Source organism: Zeus faber (assembly GCF_960531495.2).
Source record: "Zeus faber genome assembly, chromosome: 5".
Classification (NCBI taxonomy): domain Eukaryota; kingdom Metazoa; phylum Chordata; class Actinopteri; order Zeiformes; family Zeidae; genus Zeus; species Zeus faber.
The window spans coordinates 26,981,852-27,003,093 of NC_137192.1; the positions used below are offsets into that span (position 1 = coordinate 26,981,852).

The 21,242-nt window shown below is 42.3% G+C and overlaps 1 protein-coding gene across 2 annotated transcripts; it reads left to right on the forward strand.

Annotated features, from left to right (window-relative positions):
- Positions 1–342: 342 nt before the first annotated feature.
- On the forward strand, positions 343–20,709 carry sdc4 (syndecan 4). Of its 2 annotated transcripts, none has more exons than XM_080000076.1 (5): positions 343–630; positions 17,411–17,624; positions 18,038–18,084; positions 18,325–18,523; positions 19,717–20,709. In XM_080000076.1, exons 1-5 carry the CDS (start codon positions 577–579, stop codon positions 19,866–19,868), a joined length of 666 nt encoding a protein of 221 aa, XP_079856202.1. In that variant the 5' UTR covers positions 343–576; the 3' UTR covers positions 19,869–20,709. The 2 variants fall into 2 exon arrangements, with proteins under 2 accessions (XP_079856202.1, XP_079856203.1); XM_080000077.1 differs by having other exon boundaries at positions 17,414–17,624.
- The last annotated feature ends 533 nt before the right edge of the window (positions 20,710–21,242 follow it).

The window sequence follows — 21,242 nt, forward strand, 5'->3', positions numbered from 1 at the left end:
ACCTCTGTGTTTGGTTGTTATTATGGTCCATCACTTCGGGGAACAGCTCGAGGCTCGAGGTGGGGGCAGGGGCGGGGCCAGCCGGTGGCGCTCGCGCGAGGGGACTTTTACCGTAAACCACGTCGGAAGCGTCCAGAGGGCCCGCTCCTCGCCCTGATTGGTCCGCCGCCGCCACCGAGCGCGCCCGACGCGCGTCCGGCGCCGCCCACTCGCGGGAGGCGGACCAATCAGGGCGAGCCGTGATCGGTCCGCCTCCGCAACTGGGCGGAGGCGGACGTCCAAAATATAGACCTGCCCGACCCCGGCCGCCCCGCACTCAGTCACCGCGGAGTAATACAGCAGTTGAGGCCGGGGAGGTGATAAAGAGCGTCGTTAACTCACTTTTCCTTCGTTTTCTGGAAATAACCTCCTCGCTTTTGTTGAAGAAGACAAAAAGAAAAAAAAAAAAAACACTTTTGTTCAGGGGTTCGAGTTTAGACCTCATCGGCCCTGGAAAGCAAAGAAGCTGAATATCATTATTGATACTGCAATCGTTTAATTTAGACTGTGATCGAAGATCGACGTGAAGGGGCAGCCATGTTCAGAGTGAGCCTCGTCTTGGTTCTGTTCGCCTCTGTCTTCTCAGAATCGGTAAGTTTTTCTTTGTCGGTGAGTTCGCCGCTTGTTTACCCTGCCGCCCACCTGTGGCTGCGGGCTGCCTTGCTAACGGCGGCTAACGCTAAGCGCGTTCCTCGGACTGTGGTTTACTCCACCGAGTGAACGCCACCGTGGTCTTATGTTGGTTAGGGTTTACTTCACCCAGCAGGGCAGTATGAAGCTAGTGTGACAACTCCGTTGACTGGTTTCGGTCAACTTCTGGTGTGTGTGTGTGCGTGTGTGTGTGCGTGTGTGTGAAAGGGCACTCTGCAACGTACTGATTTTCTTCTTTTTTTTTTTTTTTTTTTTAACCATGCCAAAGCATTGGTTCTCGACGATGGGTTCCGTGACCCCTCAACGGGTTCCAGGGGGTCTCCAGCAAAGTCCTTACCAGTTAAACTTGACTCTTGCTTTATTGACTGGACGTTTGCGTACGTTGGAGAATGTACAGTAACGGCTTTCTAGGACATAGTTCCGATGTTGCCTCTGACAGGTAGGCTGTGTGTACGAAGTCATATCTCAGCAAGGAAATCTCCAGAGAGCAAATAAATCAAATAGGCCCTGTGGCCTAATTTGAACCTGCTGTAGAGTGTCCTCCTTTTGGGGCTTCTGAGAGTGGCCACGCTAGTATGGTGGTGGTTGCTGGACAGGGACACAGACTGGAATCTATAGCTAGAAGGCATTATCCAGCATGGGGCCCCGGGTTGGGGTAGCTTCTAGCTAGCTATTCAGCCCTATGTGATGTGCCTGTCACTGAGGCTGTGGCACTGCTCCGTTTTAGATGAATGAGTCCTTTTGAGTTATCTGCCCTCCCACGAAAAGCCAAGACTAACTTGACTAAGTCACCGCCCGGGAGTTAAGCAGGAGCACAGTTTAATGTGTGTTTAATGGGATTTGTCAGGGTTGAGACTTAATCTGAAACTCTTTCAATGTCCGTTCTGTCTTCTAAACCTAACCCCTATAAATAGTTTTCAGGTCCACTGTTTGTGAGATTGATAGATCTATAGATGCATTATAATTGCTGTATAACGGATCAGGTAACATGGTGTTAGGTATTTACACCAACATGCTCTTGGCCGTCCTCAAGCTCACCTGTGAGCCTTCACGATCTAATTATAAAGCATTGGCTATTCAAACATTTGAGGAGGGCATGTGTTCAGCCAACTCCTATAACCTAGCCATGTGATGTGTGTTTGAAGGGGTAGGTACTGGGGAGGCTGGCTGCAATGAGTGAGAATAGACAGGGGGGGGCAATCCCAATGCCACCCACAAAGTGACACACACACATGCGCAGCCCCTTCCCCCAGGGGGTAGGGACACAGTCATTACAGATGGTGAGTCGAGTGGTTAATCTGCTGTAAGGGGCGAATAGCCACACTGCTGACACGTCTTTACCAGTCGACCAGTAACCTTCAGCTTTGGGTCTGTGTGGTGATCAGCTGGCACTGGCACAGGTCTCATGCTGTTAATATGCAATGCTGCCCTACAGATTCATAATCCCACATGGTTGGCTCATTGGATGCTGCGTGTTTCCCACCAGCAGTACAATACTAAATGTATATTGTTGTAGTATATTCTTAAAGATATGGATTATCGCCCATTATTTATTATTATTATTGGTCCTGTGTTTGTTGAAATTGGCGTTTGACTTTCTGGTTATAAGCTAAACTTAACTGTCAGGTAAGACAAGTCTGCTCAACTACAATAACAAGGAGATGTGACTCTAAAGCCTGTGTAGTGATCGAAAGAATCACGTGTATTTTTTTCCTACTGGGTACTTTACCGGCGCCTGCGCCTCACTTAGTCTACCTGGGGCCATGGTGGAATCAATGGAGAGTGGATTACACTCAGTTTGAAGTGTTGAACTTTGGTTTTCTACAAGTGTCTCATCTCAAGTGAGCACCAGGAGGGAGTCGCTATTTTAGGAAACTCTTGTACGCGCGCGCACACACACCGCGGCTGAAACCAGCGCGCCTTAAGGATCAGTCACATTCCACAAAGTTGTGAAGCTTTCTTTTTTTCTCCCTGCTCACTATCCTTCCACCGCTGCCCTGTTGTTCTTTTTGCATTGCCCCCGTGGAATGTGACCTCTGGTGACCTTGACCGGTCCTCTTGGGGATTTTGCACACTCGGAGGGGTCTCGATAGACCCCCTCCCTCCCCCAGGTCCATTTCATAAGGTTCACGTCATACGCCTGCTAGACTACCTGGTCCACTGTGAATACGCTTCGAACAGCAGGCATCCATTACTTTACCTCTCAAACATGTTCCTTTTTAATGAAATTCATACAGTTTATAGAACAGGATAGCACAGCTTTGATTTACCAGGTGAATTCTTCATGTCGTAACCACATTGTACCATGGCTGTTCTTTGTCATGTCAGGGAGCTGACTCATTTTTATTAATCTTTGTAATAAAAATGGTTGTACATACACAACTTTTTTTGTATGAATTTTTAAAATGTACAATCCTATTATGATGCGTATCATGTCAAAGCCTCTGTATCATGACTGTAGGCAATATCCAGCCCTAATGGTTTTGATGGGTGAAGACTTCAAAGTTTGCCAACTATTTCTCTTTAACTTCCCACTTTTCCATCTGGTTGCCTGTTCTCTCTTCGATTCCCACACACACTCAGTCCATTACACTCTTGTCTGTCTGTATTCTTGCTCACTGTCTCTCTCACACTTTTTATTTGTCTCTCTTTCCCTGTGATCAATTGTTGCCTGCGGCCAGTGGCTCTGTGCCCCTCCTCTGTTTTCATCCCCAATTTTGCCTCTCGTTCCTTTGATGGCTACTTAGCCGCTGTCTATGACAGCCGTTCTCCCTCTCTCTCCCACTCCTCTATTCTCCTCTTGCAGCCGGGGTCGTCGTTGGAATGTGGGATTGGGGTTCCCAGCTAATCGATACAATGTCTTGCTACATAACAATGGAAAGCGCTACAAGATGCGAAAGGCTGTTTTAGGCAGCCTGTAGGCGTGGTCAGAATGTGTTGTGATTAGATCGCACGCCTTGTCATTGTAGTCAATCGGCCAAATTGATTGGCCACTAGCCTTTGTGGAGAGTACATTAGAAGTACTTGTTGCTTTTTTTTTTTTGTTGTGTTAATTTTCATGGTATTTTAGAGTGTACTGTGGCCTACCCCACGTATTTCTTTCTTTGGAAAGGCAGCATTATAATTTTCTGTATATCCATAGATTGTTCTAGATGTTTTAAGGCTACCCTAACCCACCACCAATGTTGAGGCATTCGTCAAAAATATAGTGGTATTTGATTTGGCTAATATCACCCAGCCCTAGCATTTTCACACACACAAATGTCATGCAGTTGAGACAAAAAGTACTTACAACCAATCCATATTCTGGCACTATATACTTTTTATGAGACTATCGTGAGGGCATCACTGTTACTCACAGTTGAGAGCTGTCCCTTCACGTGTGCAGTATGTATGTGCAGAACGATCTCTATCAACAGCAGCACTGTACATAATAGGCTAGTCTCAATAATTTGTCATCAGTGGTCAAAACAAGATGCATAAGGTACATTTACATTTACATTTAGTCATTTAGCAGACGCTTTTATCCAAAGCGACTGACAATTGTTCAAACGCCGATGGACGCAGCCATCAGGAGCAATTAGGGGCTAAGTGTCTTGCTCAAGGACACTACAGCATGCTAGCAGGAGGAGCCTGGGATCGAACCAGCAACCTTTAGATTACTATACCACCAGCTCTACCGCCTGAGCTACCATCCCAAGGTAAAGGAGCCTTCGTTCACAGCTCACCGTGTAACAATAAGGCTGATTAGGGATCCACATTTTAATAACAAAAAAACTTGACGATCATTTGACCTAATGATTACACAAAGTGTGGTCATTAAGAGTGATTCTATAATAGTAGGGAAAACATGAGGAGACCAGGATAGCCGAGGGCTGTGTGCTGTATTTTTCTTTTTGCCAGATATTCTGGTGTTGTGGTCGTCAGCACATGCTAGTCGTCAGCACATGCTAGACGACCATATCAGCTTATTGCAGACAGGGCAAAACAGGTCTCGCACTTGGTGGGATTTGTTTTCTCTATCCTCCGAATTTTTTTTGTCTCGTATGAACAAAAATGTGTGGCAATATATACTTGGCAGCTTTGTTCTGTGTGTGTGTGAGTGTTGTCGGACAGTGCTCTTTTGTCCGTTACTTTAAATAACCAATTAATTTTTTGAGCCACGGTGGTTCAAAATATTATCTAATTAAATGCCAGTAATTAAATGATTGATGTAGTGGGGTATCTTATATAAAAATGCAATTTATAAGAAAATGTGTTTGCCTAAAGTTGTTTCATACTTTCAAAATGTAAATTATCAAACATTTTTGAGAGCTTAGTAATCATTAAGCAATTTCAAGATGTCTTCTTGGGTTGAAGGGTGGGAAGTATTCTTTAAGATAATTAGTAATGTGCCTTTTCCATAATTGCGGATTTCCTTGCCATTTTATGGTCTAAATCAACCATATAGGTTCATCTCAGTGAATATTTTGAATTGAACAGAAGGCAAATCTCATTTTTTGTTCAGTTTGAGAGGATTAGAATCAGCCCTTGTGAGTTAATTTTCAATTTAGCCATTGAGCAGTCACTCTAACCAGTCTGTACACTTGGTGAATCAAACCTAAATGACAAAAACACGCATGAAGCAGTTGTTTTTGTTTTGTTTTTTTATAAGTGCATCAAACCCCAATTACCCCTGAATCGGCCTAATCCATGTTAGACAACCAGACCCCAGCTTGTTGCCTTTTGGGGTCTTAACTCCGTCCTGTTGGAATGTGACCGGTTGTGAATCTAGACCCTAATCATTTGCACGAGAATGAGCTGTTTTTTTTCTTCTTCTTCTTTTCACATTTTTCCTTTCTTTGCATGATGGGGTGACTGAATGCCTGTGGAGCTTGATAAATAGTATCGCAAGGATGTAATAATGGTTCCTGCATTGCTGTCCGCTGGTCTATAAAATCCCTTTGGAGCGTGGAATGTTGGAGTGTGGGGTGGGGGTGTCTTCCTGCTGGCGACTGAGAAAAGTTTGAGGAATTTGATTACATGGCCCCTCCTCCCTTTTTTTTTTTTTTTAACTACTAGATATTGTGGTTGACAGCACGGCATTAATATATTTCGGCATAAGGCAAGTGTTTTCATCACACTCTGTGTCCTTTTTGCTTTGAAAACGTGTTTTCGTTTTTAAACTACCATACTGGTGTCAAATATTAAGTTTATTTATATTTTACATTACCTCTGACCTCTAACCATTTTCCTGATGATGGCTCATATTTTTAGATTGTGAGAAACATTGAAACAACAACACGACTTTGAAATTATCTCCTGATGCCACGGACAACTATGTTAACAGTTTGTCAAAGTGACATGATTTTGCCTGATGTGACTCCGTTGAAGCACCATTGCTTTAACATGAAACAGTTAACCTGAGTACATGGAGCTTCAAAACAAAATATCTGAATGATGATGGACACAAACTTTTTTCTGATGAAAATCTCAAACTATTTGTTACCTCCATGTTAAAGCAGTAGTGCTGCTGCCTTCTCAAGTGGAATAACACAGTTGTAGACAATGCTTATCTTTTAAGTTATTCAATGTCTTGTTTTGCTGATGAACTACCACCAAGGCAGTGGAAATGTAGATTAAAAAAAAAATAAAAAAAAAATCCCTAATGTACCAGGTCAGAAAATGGTGGTCAAGCTAGTTTGAGCATATTCCCGTCAAAACTATATTTTGTGACGTCTGTGCAGTGTACGTATGGGTAATAGTATTGTGATTTTCAACAGTCCTTTGAGTGACAACAAACAGGTAATTGTGTAACCGACCATAACCAAGCCTTTAATCTTAGTTCTTATACCAGGATAAGAGGAAGAAGTGGTCTATAACTAAAGTCATCTCTTAAGTTCAGAGCTGTGCATAATTGCATGATGAGAGGTTCTTGTCTGTTGAGATTGCTATCTAGAAGCCATTAGTCTTTGGGTTTGACCCCGGTCGAAGGAGGTTCACCTCCTCTCAGTTCAAATCAATCTGACTAGCGCCGCTTCAATCAACCCAGTGTTGGGGATGAATACAGATGGCTATTGATTTACTAGTGACTGATCATTCATTCTCAATTAGACCACATCAATTGTGGATTTCAGGCTCTTATTGATGGGAGGATTCATTTTGCTGGAATTCCCATAGTGTCAAGATATGATATTATACAGTTTAGAATCTACCCATATTGCAGGAGCTGCCACCCTGCTAGAGTGGATTTCACTGTGTTGGTTTAATGAAAAAGGAACATGTGCGACTCTAGTTGACGATCTGCTGCACACATTCTGTTCACATCTCAGATTGCATATAATGTAAGATACACTACTCTCAGATTGCATATAATGTAAGATACACTACACTAAGCTCAGCGTGCGTGAGACTAGTAGACTAGTAGACTAGACACAGACTAGACGTGGGTTCCTGGTTCTTTCAAGAGTTTCAACTGGGCCCCCAGCAGAATGAATAGTTCAACGTCACCATTATTTTATTTACACGGCTATACCGCTATTTGACAAAATATTATCCAATGATGTGCCTGTGATATAAAAAAAAAAAAATTGGTTGAGAACTGTCCTAGACAAGAGGAATGTGGTGGCTCACTGTGCAGCCAAGGTCTTGGTTGCTTTGACTGACCCACAGAACGAGAGAGACACATTCCTTGGTCCTTCAACCATAGCACAGAGTCCAGTGAACCTCATGCCTGTTATTGAATTCTGGACCACTCTACAGTTAGAGAGGGAGACAGACAGACACTATTATGCACTCTGGAATCACCACTGCGGCAGAGCAGCAACATTCTGTTTTTGATTACAATTATGATTTGGATCACTGGCTATTTAAAAGTGTATCCAAGGAAGTAATGGGTACGTGCCTGTGTTGTTTTTCCTTTACTTCTGTCTTGGACACTCTTTTGGTAGATGAATGTTGGACATTGGAATTAGGGATGATGAGCTAAAGCAGAGCCCTGTTTCCTGCCAATGGAAGGTAAATGGGTGCGGCCACATCTTATTAACATAACTCTGTGCCTCGAGAATTTAGCAATCAGGAAATGTATTCAAATTCAAAGAAAGGTCAATCAGATTTTTGGCAAGAGTGACTTGAATTAAGGTTCTTGTGTGTTAACTGGACAATTAGGTTAGCTGCACATTAGGGCTTTGAACTGAGGCATTGATATCCTTCCCAGAGGTAGTGCCATCAAAGAGGCCGAAAATCAATTAGACAAGTGGGGAAAAGGGCTTCAATATGAGGATTGTCCTGACTTGACATGGGCTATTGGCTTATCGATCAATCAGTTATAGAATCCATGATACAGTCATAAAAGTCATGGTTTCTTGAGGGTGTAACTCAGAAGTCATTATGATAGAACTAAAAGCTATAATCTGTATCCTTACAGGCATTGACATTTTTCTGATAAGACATTCCCCCAGGGAGTGGTCATTGAAACCCAATTAGGCTTATCAGTGGAAAGTGATTCAGTGTCTGTCTTACAGCTGGCCTCTCTGCAATGTTTCCCATGTCTTTGGCAGGACAGGGAAGTCATACTTGGATAGGATAGAAGAGGTCCATTAATGAAGTTCAGTGGTGCGGCACCAGCTAGGATGAGCAGGTCCTTAAAAAGGCCAGTTTGAACTATTTGATAACAAATCTAAAAGTGGTGAGGTAATGTTGGGTAAGTAATGGGAAGTTGGGAGGAAGTAATGTTGGGATTTATAAATGTGAAGCCTAGCTCTAATGTTAGAGAGGGTAATGTGGTTGGGAAGTTCATCCATTTAGCTGAAAAACAAACTCCCAAGTTATACTACAATAATTGTATTTTTATTTCTACATCACAGCTCATTATGTATTTATCTCTGCCCCACCCGTGTGTTGCTAAGATCTAGGCTATTGTGATCCCTGTTGCCATAGCGTCTCTCAATTGGTGCTGGGAGCTAGAAAGATGGCTATAGATAGACAGGGAGTAGGTGGAAGGAATCTACAGCCCTTTTGTTAGAGGGAAAGACAGAGGTGGGCACACACCTGACTTAGCTTACACACACACTTTGTGTCTGGACCACTCTTTATTGGTCCCTGGGTGCTTGCTTTAGTGCAAAAAGAGGCTTGCAGGACTCACATAAGCAGGCATCACAGGCTGCACAGTACATCAACATCTCATAAAAAGCAGATCAATGGCACTATCATTAATTTCTAGTAGGGATGCACCAAGTTATTTGCCGGTATTCGCCTTGTTTGCTGTCATTGGCCTATCGGCAAATAAGATGACATTCACCAAATCCAGTGGACGATGTTTATCCAGTGTTTCCCCACATGTGGGACTGACATTCATCATTTAGATGGTAGTTGAAACAGCTTGTAAATACTTCCACATGACTCCTGTGTTTAAAAATAAATAAATAAAGATGTAGTAATAATAATAATAAATAAAAAGACAAACAAAAGTTCCAAGTTTCCAAGGACAAAATGTCCACTACGAATTCTTCTTTAACAAGAGTAAATCCAAAGTTAAGTAATAATTCCTTAAATCACGCAACTATGGTTAGAATACTGTGTTGCTCCACCTCAAATACCGTCGACTCCCCACTAGAATGAGGAAAGAGCGGGCTTAGCACAAGCGGCTAAAGCTAAACCTTAACCTTGTTGGCGTGTACATGAGGAAGTCGGAGCGACACGAAGGACAAAAAAGGTAAAATCATGGCTTGGACTACGGAAACTGCAGATTTGTGTTTAGAATAATACATTTTTCTAAATACAAATGACTTTGTATTTAGAATAACAGAACCAAAGGAATGACTAAAGGCTTCCTAAGCTAGTCTATCGTAAACATCATTACCACTACACTTTTAACCTGTGTCGTCTATGTCAATATAATTTTGCGTAGAATGTAAATGTAAACAACACTTAAATGTATAATTAACCCACATGTTTGACGTGCTTTGGCTCCTACACCACACCTAGACTTTACTTGGGCAGCCCGCCCAGGTATCTTAACACCCGCTAAAGTGTACGATAAGTATACCATTTTAGTACTTATTTAAAAAAAAAAAAATTATTTGTCTGAGACAAGGATGCCATTCGCGATCAATTTTAGAAGACGTGGACACGGCTCTCTGCAGCACCCCAAGCATGAAGTGATGCTGCGTTCAGGGGAACTCGGGAAAAGATCGGCTATAGGCCGAATTTAAACATCGGTATCAGCCCAGAAGTCACAATTGGTGCTTCCCTAATTTCTTCTTCTAAGTGTTAAATGTATTTGTTATAAAACTATCTTGTAACTTAGGTCCCTTCTAGTTTCAGGCTTTCTTCAAAAATAAATTGATCTATCAATTTCCGGAAATTACATTGACTTAAACTTCTGAGTTGAACAGAGTATTCCAGCTCCGCTCGGCACTTAAACTAATCGGACAAAGCACCTCCTAAGTCTGGTACAAGGCAGAGGAAAAAAGGGTTTGAAAACAGCAATCACCCTTTAAAAGGTCAAGTGATGTTGGACTTTGCAAAAATCAATCAAAGAAACTCAGTCCCGTGTGCTGTGTTGTCTTCTTCGTAGCTTGTTGTGTGAATGGAACAGATGCCTCTCTCTGTGGTTGGCAGATGGAGGGATTGTTTCCCTGGTTTAATGTAGGCGGAACTGCCGAAGGCTTAGCCCCAGCCATCTTCGTCATTGATATGCTCTCGCGATGTCAACCGGCGTTGTTTGGCATCCATAGGTGTCTTTCCTGACGAACTGTCCTTTCAGCTCAATAAGGAGTTGGAACTGGTGAGGTTTAGGACCTTCATGCTGTGGTAAGCTCAGAGGGCAGGGGCAGGATACTACTTTGACTGTTTGATATGTAAAATTAAACCAGGTCAAGGTTCTTATCTTGGACATCTTCTGCCTTGTTTTAGCATCAAGCAGTGTGTTTACATCCACTTGAAAAAGTGCATGTAAATTTCTATTGCATAATTGGGGACCTATTATGCAAAACCCACTTTTTCAGCACTCTTGCACATTGATTTGGTCTCTGATGGGCCTACTCACACACAAACTGAGAAATATGACAACTGAGTCAGTTTTTTTGTGAGTTTTCTAATTCAGAAGACATTCCGATTTGTGTCTCAGGCATACGTAGCATTGAGACATGAAAAAAATTAGAACCGCCGCCATCTGACTAACTCAACAAACAAATCTTTTTAAAGAAAGAGGAACCAGCTGTCTGTGACGAAACTGCAGACGATGGAAATGAAAGTCTGTGCGGTACATAGACTGTAGACTGCGGCACGCGATCCGCTTTGCGTTTCTCCAAAAATCTACACAAATTGTGGTTTTATTGTAGATGTTTTTGTTTATTTTCTGACATTTACATGAAAGGAAAAAAATCTCAGCGCAGTGTCCGTGTCTCCCACAAGCTTGAAGCACGGCCATGAAGGTCGGAACTTACTTTTAAATTAGCCCTTGTAGAGCTAATATTAGTGAAGATTCAGCAACTGGATTGCTTATTTCTTGCCTCAAAATTGTTCAGAAACAGATTTTGGTAGACTGATAAGGTGAAATCAGTGACAGTTACAGATATGACAGAAGCCATGCTCAAAGGCCATTGACTCACAAAACTCGGGGCCTCAGAAGTTTGGACCATAAACAAATTTCCTGTTTCCTTATTTAGCAACAATTACCTTTTTCTGAACAATATTCCCATTCAAACCAGAAGGAAGCCCAAATTGACACATGGTGCAATTGGTCTGAAGCCGAATGTCTTTATTTGAATAATTTCTATCTTTATCAATACTGTTTGACATTTGGAACTGTCTATCTATTGAGTCTATTGTACAGTTGTTTCTATACCAGCACATTTGGAACTTATACCAGCAGAATGACACTATATTGTATTTGCGAATTTGATTTATTAAAATAAATAAATTTCATGTACTTAAAAATACACTTTTTTAATAAGAAGAGGAGACATCACAGAAGATATTGAAATCAAGATACTGATGAAAATTGTGAATTCCCTCATCAGTTTCAGGCACCCATTGTCACAAACATAAAAATAACCATTGGTCAAAATCACTGCCGGTACTACGTTGGTTTCTTGAGGTTTAATCGTCCTTGGTTTCCTCATTTCTTTTTTAATACTAATAGGTTGGTGTTATATAAATGATTTGGAAACTCCAAGCAAAACCTAACACCGCAAAACCACAGTCTAGAGGTCTGGGCTAAACAGAGAGTCTTTGTTAAGCGATCACAGTACTCTTGTCAGTTAAGCCGAAGTGAGATTCCAAGATAAATTTTCTCAAAAGGACTATTTCTGGTTCAAGAACATTGTTTCCAAATAACACATTTATAAGAGATAAGACCTGGTCGCCTATTTGAACAAATGTGTGTTGGGTTTGGGGGTTACACGTTTTCAATGATAAACATTTCTGGAATCAAACTGCATTTGTTATTGTGCTTTCTTAAACAAAGTTTGTCATATTCTGCATAGATATATTTCATGTAGTCATAAGAAATCGGGATTAGTGCAGCCTGTGGTATGATTTATATTTTCCCATTTGTTTTTCTTTAACGGAGTTGTGTGCTACAAGAGTAGCCCATCAACATCCTTTCTACCTGACCGAAAACGTTGTTTTTCCACCTCTCTTTGAGAGCAGTTTGGCCAGCCGCAGCTTATCAGCTGCTACACATTAGGCAGAGTATAAATCTGTTGTTCAGTGGAGCGACAAAATGGTTGCTTCACAAAATGGCTGTGGTAGCGCCGGGCTGGCCAAAGCTTTCAAGCTTTGCTTAGTGTTGGTAGTCAATGTCCCCTTCATGATAGAGAAGTCTTTATCACGTCACCAGTTGACGCAAACTGTTACATTCTAAAGGGAAAGATGCAAAGAAGGGTCCAATTAAATTAGGTCCAAGGTTAGCTTTAAGGAAGGACGAATGGCCTGGAGTCTAGAACAGTGGTTATTTTCATGATGTTAAGAAAGTTTTGTGACGTTTTTTCTTGATTGCTTAACTGGCTGCTCAGTTAGAACACTCTATCAGTTCATACAGTTTGATAAGATTGTAAATGTGCACTCGACCTCACAGGTGTTTCTGCACAGAACTTAAGTTTCCTGTTTTTTTTCCTCTTGGTTCTTTCTGTGTGGGCAGGTGCGCGCATTCAGCCATGCGTTGCCCCGAAGACAACCATGGAATTGAACTGGGACGAGAAAGACCGCTTCCTTGCTTCCGGCCCAGCTTGGTTTTGCTTTTGACCATGTACAGCAGAGTTTGAATGCCCCCCCCCCCACCCACCCCAGCAAATCTGATAATAAATGCAATGACTGACATCATTACTCCAGGATAACAAAAAGTGCCTTCAGAATCTCTGCTTTGGATCTGTTTCATTCCAGTCCCTCTTTTGTTGTGTGCTTTTTCACCAAGAACACGGAGCCTGTTCAGACAGGTCTCAGCCCCCCAGGGAGGGTGCAGTATGTTGTTGTTTCACGGCACATAAGTTGTGAAATGCTGTAATTAGGAATATTATACAAACAATGCATGTACCAGTGGTGATGTAGAGTAATTTTTTGCCACAGTCATCATAGAGAATTCTACACAATATCATGTATATCTGGATTTCTGAAACAGTGGAGCTGAAAGAGTCTGTTTTTGTATGTACTGAACCAGATTACTTTTACTCAGTTTAAATCCTGTTTTAAGTTGAAACGTGACTATATATCAAAATGAGCACTTGGTTGGGGGAAAAAAAAATAAAATCAGTATTGACAATACAATTCAGTTCAATTTTTTTTTTATTTCTAAATCGATTTGAAAATTATAATATCGATACTTCATCATGATAGACAATTACGTTTCTTGAACCGGACCAGACGGGCTAGCCTTCACTCTTCGCACGCATCAATAAGCCTTGGGTTCACCGCTTGTCCTTCTTTGGACAGCTTTTGGTAGATACTAACCACTGCATTGCGGGAACACCCCACAAGACCTGTCGTTTTGGAGATGCTCTGACCCATGACAGAGCCATCACAATTTGCTCCTCGTCAAAGTGGCTCAGATCCTTACGCTTGCCCATTTTTCCTGCTTCCAACTCATCAACGCCAAGAACTGACTATTCACTTTCTGCCTAATATACCCCACCCCTTGACAGGGGCCATTGGAACAAGATGAGCAATGTTATTCACTGGTTTTACTGGTGTGGCTGATCGGTTTAGATTTGTGGTGAGTCATCTCATCAATATGGATATTGAATCGAATTGTGACTCTTTTGAAATCAGTGAGCTCCTGCCCATTACCCCTACCTAAACACAGATACATGTTTGACTTTAAACAAGTATTCTTTACAACAATCATAACACTTCAAATATGTTGAAATTATAATTTATGTATATAATGTATATACGGTTGATTATCTTACAAATTCACCATCTCCAATTAGAATTTAATGAAATAAGCAGTTGAGTTGAATGGCGTCGAGAAGCAAAGTACACCTTGAGGAAATAGTATTTTTTACATTACCCTAATGGAATGACTCACTCCCTAAGCACACCTGTACGTCAGTAGCTTGACTACGCCAGATTCAGAACATGTTCAAAAATGATTGCGATGCCTATGGAGTGACTCAGTGGGCTTGTCCCAGCATGCACCAGCGGGTGTCCACAACTTCTCTATAGCAAGAAGGAAATGACGAACCAGCAGTCCCAATTTTACTCCTCCAGATTAGCCACACACACACACACACACACACACACACACACACACACACACACACACACACACACACACACTAAGAGCTTCCAAACCTCTATGTGTGGGGTTTAAATGAGGACATAATAAAGGATTTGGGACTACTTTGGATTTACTTCAGAGACAGTGCTTCTTTGTCAGCCTTTGATTTAGGGCAAGACACACACACACACACACACACACACACACACACACACACACAGCAACAGCCATTAAAAGGCCACCTCTAGAACTTTTTTGCCCAACATTTCCATTGGTTTTTCACTGCTACAGTATACCCATCCCAGCCATGTACACTGAACATTTTCAGTCGTTGGATCAACTTAAAAAAATTGCTTACATTTATAAAAATGTATTTCTTAGGTCTTAAATTAAGATGCACATTTTAATTTGAGAAAGCCTAAAGAAATACTGGTTTAAAAAATAGAAATGTTTTCTTAAGTTGATTGGTGACTGAAATCCATTTAAGTTTTTTCCAGTGTATATTTGATAAGTAACTAATTTTATCTCCAGCGAGTTCAAAATGTCAAGCTCTTGGTAGAACGGTACTCTGCAAAGAGTGACTTATATGGACATTTGGCTCGGCCACTCTATAAAATGAAACTTTCGAACGGATCTGTTGAGCGACTCGACCGTCCATCATCCTGTTGAGAAAAATCCTCCAACTCCAAACTATTGTATGAGTTAGTCGCAGGTTTCACCTTTTTTCTCCACTATTGATTGCTTTGTCACTGGTGGCTATGGTGTCATCAATACGTTACTCTTGTTTGGCGATAAATTGAGGGGGGAAGCTGGGCGTGAAATTGGCTGAAGGTTTGCCTTTTTAAGGGACATGTTTTTGTCGAGCAAAAGACATATTTATGGTTTAATGAGATTGTGGGAGAATCAAAAACATGTGGTGAACAACAGTTCCCAGGAAAGAGGAATCAAAGACCTTTAAGATGGCCGCCCTGCTGATTGAAACCTCTGTGCACCAACAATGGAGGCTTCCCTCCCTTCCCTGTAGACACGCAGGCTGCCTTAACGGCAGAGGGCAAGAGGATTAACTTCAAACACAGCACGCGTTATTAGAGCAGGAATTTCAACACAAACCACACTTGTGCTCTATGGAAAGGATAAGCATTTCAGAACACGCAGAATAATGTGGAGACGGTGGTGGGTGTTGGGGGTGGAGTGTTCCCGGTTAGGCTTAGTCTCCAAAGTTACCCCTTAAAATAAAGACCCCTTTTTTAAAGACTCAGATGGAACCGATGATGGAGGAGATTTTATGATGTCGGGGGCAGCAGATTCAAACAGCCCTTCTCATAACTATACTTCTAGGTTCAACGACGTCATTGAGCTCCAAAAAACAAATGTTGTGATTGTGATGATCTTAAAGTCCTCTAAACAATTTACTAAACGCATTCCTGAAGGATATGTACGCGGTGTTTCGATGGAACATATTATACCTGTATTGGCCAAAATGAGATCTAATTAATTGCAAAAATGTTTCGATTGGAAAGGAGATCATTTCTGCAGCATTTGAGACTCGTCCACCCGTTCTCCATTGCACACACACGGTTGCATTTATTTGAACTCTTAGTGGGCTCTGTGTCATTCCACTTAAACCGGACTCTGTCACTTGCTTGCTGTCACTTACTCTCCTGTAACCCTGTTTAACCCCTCGCTGTGTGTGTGTGTGGCCACTGTAATGATAATTAGATCAATAGAGGTGGGTGTTAGTAAGCACCCGCAATGCTCCTGCGCCTTAAGCCCATTCATGCTTTTTACTGGGTAAATTAAATTAAGTTGGCTTAATGTGATTAGGACGGTCGTTTCATTATGTTGAGCTTCCTTGGGATTCATGCACTACTGGGCCAGCTGGGATCTATATATTTGTTTTAATGCATGAAGAATTGTTGAACGCGTTAAAACTGATTTAGGGTTTCAATATAGGCCTGTATTTTAATTTGAGCGTTTCGTTGTTATTGAAACTTCTTTCATCATCTAAATCAGCTTAGATTAGTACCACCATTTTTGACACCCAGATTGGTGTTATTTGCTTTAAAAAAATAACAATTTAGTTGATCCCACTACAACCATGGCTGCTCAAAGTAATGTATTGATTTTCTTTTTTTTTTTTTTTTTTCTTTTTTTTTTAAACATAGGCTTGATCTAGCTACAGTTGAGTCACTTCTGACTGCAGGTTGATTCGTATGCGGGGCAGGTACAGTCAGAGGTGGCCTGACGTTGATGGCCAAAGGCTGGGGTGGTTCACATGTTCAGTTCTGCTCGAAACTCATTGGTTTACATTTATCTGGCTGACAGACAAGGAATGCAGGCTGCAATTCATTGACCATGCTCCCCTGAAGTGAATTCTGAGTTCACAAATAGACTCATGTGTTTCAATGCTTAAAGTGCCATCTAAAAGTTTAACAGAATTGATAGTGTGGGTGGTAACAGAACTTGTTGATGTTGATGAGTTTCCACAGGCTAGAGTTAAAATGTGAACATTAATAACATCTACTGTTTTTCAGGGAACATAACACAACAATATAGACTATCAATTTCTTTGTTTCTGATCAATATATGAACAGTTTTCCTTCCTGTTTGTTCCATGTTTCGATCAGCTGAATATTTGGCCCACCTATTGACATTGGAACATAAAAAATTGGGTTTACAGGTAATTTGCCTGAACTTAACTGATGGAAGTGCTCCTAACTCACATTTAATTGTGACATTTCAAACATTGATTAATATTCCCTTTATATTTGGATGGACACATGCTTATGGAATCTAACAATTTTACTAAAATATTGAATACTTTGCGATTCTCTGCAATTTTTTTTTAATATTAACTGTCTACCTGTGATGGCCATGTCAATCATTTAACAGATTTTTAGTTTTTCCGACTGTCATTTGAAATATATATATTTTTTCTTTTATGCAGAATGTAAGAGTTGGAATCCGTCCAATGTGCTGTAGGTTTTCCTCTTACCCTCGTTGCGCTCCTTGGTGCCCCAGCAGGTGAGGGAGACGGAGACATGGATGCCCATGAAGACCACTCAAACCGCCTCCATGTCCACGCGCTCTGAAGACCTTGTGTCGTCAGGGGACTCTCCAAACGGCTCCGACTTTGAGTTCACCGACGACGTGGATTATAATCACGGCCCTGACTTGTACAGCGAAGATGATGAGGACGATGACGATGCAGAGTTCTCCGGCTCTGGTGATGGAGGTTGGTTCTTGCGAAATGTTCACATCTGCTCAAGCTCCACTAGAAATGCGAGTTTTGTCAACTGAAAATTTAATTTGATGCTGTAGCATCCAGGTAGACATGTTTTGAAAGTAATCATAATTAAATTATTGGAACGTTTGTGATTCATTAATGATTTTGAGGGTAAAACAATGCCATTGCCCTTGACCAAGGCACTAGAAACTGGAGTGGTCACCCAGGTGTCAGACTGTAGCCACCCACTACTCCTTTAAGTTAGGATGGGGAGGACAATTTCCAGAGATATGAAAAATGTACTTGGTGATTATTCATTTTGCTGGATTAAGTTGTCAACTGTGACTGCGTGGTGTTTTATGAAGTGTGACCGGACCAAACGTGGTGACCAGACTAACATTTGACGTCTCTTCCCTCCGCAGCTACACCCATGCCCACAATCGAAGAGAGCGCCACGCCATCAGAGAAGGTGAGACATCCTTACATGTTTTATGCAGTGCATGTTTTAAGCAGCGTGAGGTGGTATCATAGGCATACAGAAAGTATAGGGTAAATATACAGCCTCAAAGATTTAGAAAATACTGAATATGTTCAGAATTTACTCTGGATGCAAAATCCTCAAACAAGATGGCGATCGGGCAGGATCTACCACTATGAAATTGTGGTGTGTGTGTGTTTTAACAAGCCCACCTCTAACCCTCATCCACAGCCCGACGTGAACGACAACAACATTCCAGAGCTGGAACGCCCGGTAAAGCCCACGGTGGACGAGGTGGAGGTCATCCAGGAGAGCAACGAGATCCCCCTTCTGCGGAACGATGTCCTCGCGGGCGAGGAGCAGCCCTCAAACGTTCTCATGGCGCACGCCAGCGACGAGAGCATCTTCAACAAGACGGAGGTCCTCGCAGGTCAGTGGGCAGGGGAGTGCGCCCGTCTTGTTTTCATTTTCAGAGGACGCCTTTTTTTTTTTTTTTTTTTTTTTTTAACCAAAAGGAATGTGTCTGGGTAGCGGCTCATCGACACAGTACCTGATCGTTGACCTTATGCGGCTTAAAATGCGCTGGTTTGCTCCGTTGTATGGTGTTGTTTTAGCCAAGGGATCTTGATTACAAATGGTTAATTATGAAACCATGTTGAATACAGAGGTTAGGGATGGGACGATACCACTGTGTCATTACCTCAGTTCATGTTTTTTTGTTTTTTTTGTTTTGTTTTGTTTTTCCTCCATGCGACTTTCAAGGAAACGCGGGTGCATAATCAAGTTTACCGCAGAAGATTTTCTCTGGGTCAGGCCTCCCCTGGAGCCTTTACAGGTTCACCGGCTGACAGGATGAGTGGAGGGAAATCATTAAAATGACGACTTCTTCCAGATTTAAGTCAATTTAATAACAGCTGGGTATCTAGAGAAGAACCAAGCGCCGGCAGCATAAACAGAAATACATATAGTCCAAGGGTTGGTTGTAGTCTTCTGACTACGCCCCTATGACAATACAACACATGCGTTTTCAGAAATAACGAGCGGTTTACAGTTGTTCTCGTTTCACAATCTAATGTGCACGCACAAAGATAGACATGCGTAGCCGGCAGTTTTCTGGCGGTCTCTTGGGTTACTGGGGAACAGAGGAACAGTGTCTGCGAGCAGATAATAAGTAACCCAGAACCAAAAAACTTGTGCGCCTTGCAATTAAACGTTTCTGTGGAGACGAGGGAGTGTTGATACGACTTCACAGGCTGTAAAGTCTTATCTCTACACCCAAACATAATGTGACTAGGATGGGGGAAATGCAGCGACTAATTATACGGAAATACAAAGAAGACTGTGATCAGCGGTTTATACAAGTGAGGATTGGGGAAAGGCCACATGAAGATACATTCCACAGCACAACCACAGTCCTATCAGTGGCGATTTTTCCCGCTTAAGATGTGCAAATGGTTCTAGCGCAGCCGCAAGTATCTACCCAATCCAAACTTTAATTTTTATTTTTTCTAAAACAACTAAGCCGCTGATGCGCCCTTCATTTGTTTATCCGTCGCCAACCTCCCTTATTCCCCCTCCCCCCCACCGGGTTAATAGTCTGACCCAGTCTCTCCCCCCCTCCAGCTCTGATCGCAGGCGGCGCTGTGGGCCTGATGTTTGCCGTGCTCCTCATCCTCCTCCTCATCTACCGCATGAAGAAGAAGGACGAGGGCAGCTACGACCTGGGGAAGAAGCCCATCTACAAGAAGGCCCCCACCACAGAGATCTATGCGTAGACCCCCGCGCCCAAGACCTCTGACCTTTTAACCCTGCTTTAAAACTCCGGATATGACTGCCCCCCGCCCCGCCCCCTACACACACACACACACACACACACACACACACACACACACACACACACACACACACACACACACACACACATTGTGCCTCGACCCCCTCCTCCACCTCTTTACCTCTTTACCTCTTCAGCCGGCCACAAAGCCGCGTGGAACTCAGTAGCAACAAATCCGGGAGCAAAACGACAACAACAAAAAAAAATTAAGTGACTCAATCTATTGACTGACTCCTCCCCCTCCTCCTTGATTTTCAGTAATTCTATCGGTGCTGTTTTGTCCAATCAGAGGCTTCGTTAGACCGCTTTGTCAGGTTTTTTGTTCTTACAAAGAGAGCGGTCATTAAAGGAGGAGGGGACAGGAGGGGAGCATTTCAGCTGCCAGAACGGTACATATGACCTTTTTATTTGTTTTTGTGCCCTTCCCCAACTTAAAAAAAAAAAAAAAAAAAAAAAAAAAAGGTAACAAGTTATTTTGTAAACAGATCTGTACGTTTTGTTTTGTTCCGTTTCTGCTCTCTCTCTCTTCTTATTGCCTCTCCCTCCCTCCCCTCCATTTTGTAACACTAACGCTGTGCAACGGGGTTCCCTCATCACGGTACACGCTCACGGTCCAGTTATTTATTTTCCTCTCCTCTAACCCCCGCGCCTCCTTCTCCTCATTGGCCGAGGGATCGACCAATGAGGAGGCAGCTTCATTCTTTTCTTTTTTTTCCTTTTTTTCTTTTTTTTATTTGCTCCGCATTTCTGGAGCGATCATTTGAAAACATTCAGTCATTCCCCCCCCCCCCCTTCCTTTCTCAGTCTCTGGAAGGCCTCATCATGCAGAGAGATTTCACTGACAGACTGTTCTTTTTTTTTTGTTTTTTTTTTTTCATGTTGTTGTTATTGTTTTTCGTGGTTACTTTATTCGGCCCGAGATGACCCATTTGTTTGTTCCGCACCCATCTTAGAGGAACGCTCGCTCATCTACGAAAAAAAGACAAAACACAACAAGTTGGCATTGTGTCAGGTGCGTACCTCATCACAGAAGTGCAATCGTCTTGAAATAAAGTTCCTTTGGCGTCGACACTTTCTGCAGATTAAACATCGTGTTTTGTTAAACGGCAAAAGAACTTTTTTTTTTTTTTTTAAGTCATGTAAAAAATAAAACTTGTAGTACTTTCAATGCCTGGATGCTGTGTCACCCATGTAATCGTCACCACTTCTCCGGGACCTGTTTTGATTACAGCGAATTGGACCGGACTCAAATCCACATGTTCTCGCAGAGTGACGTCCGCATTCCACACACACGTGTGTGTGTGTGTGTGTGTGT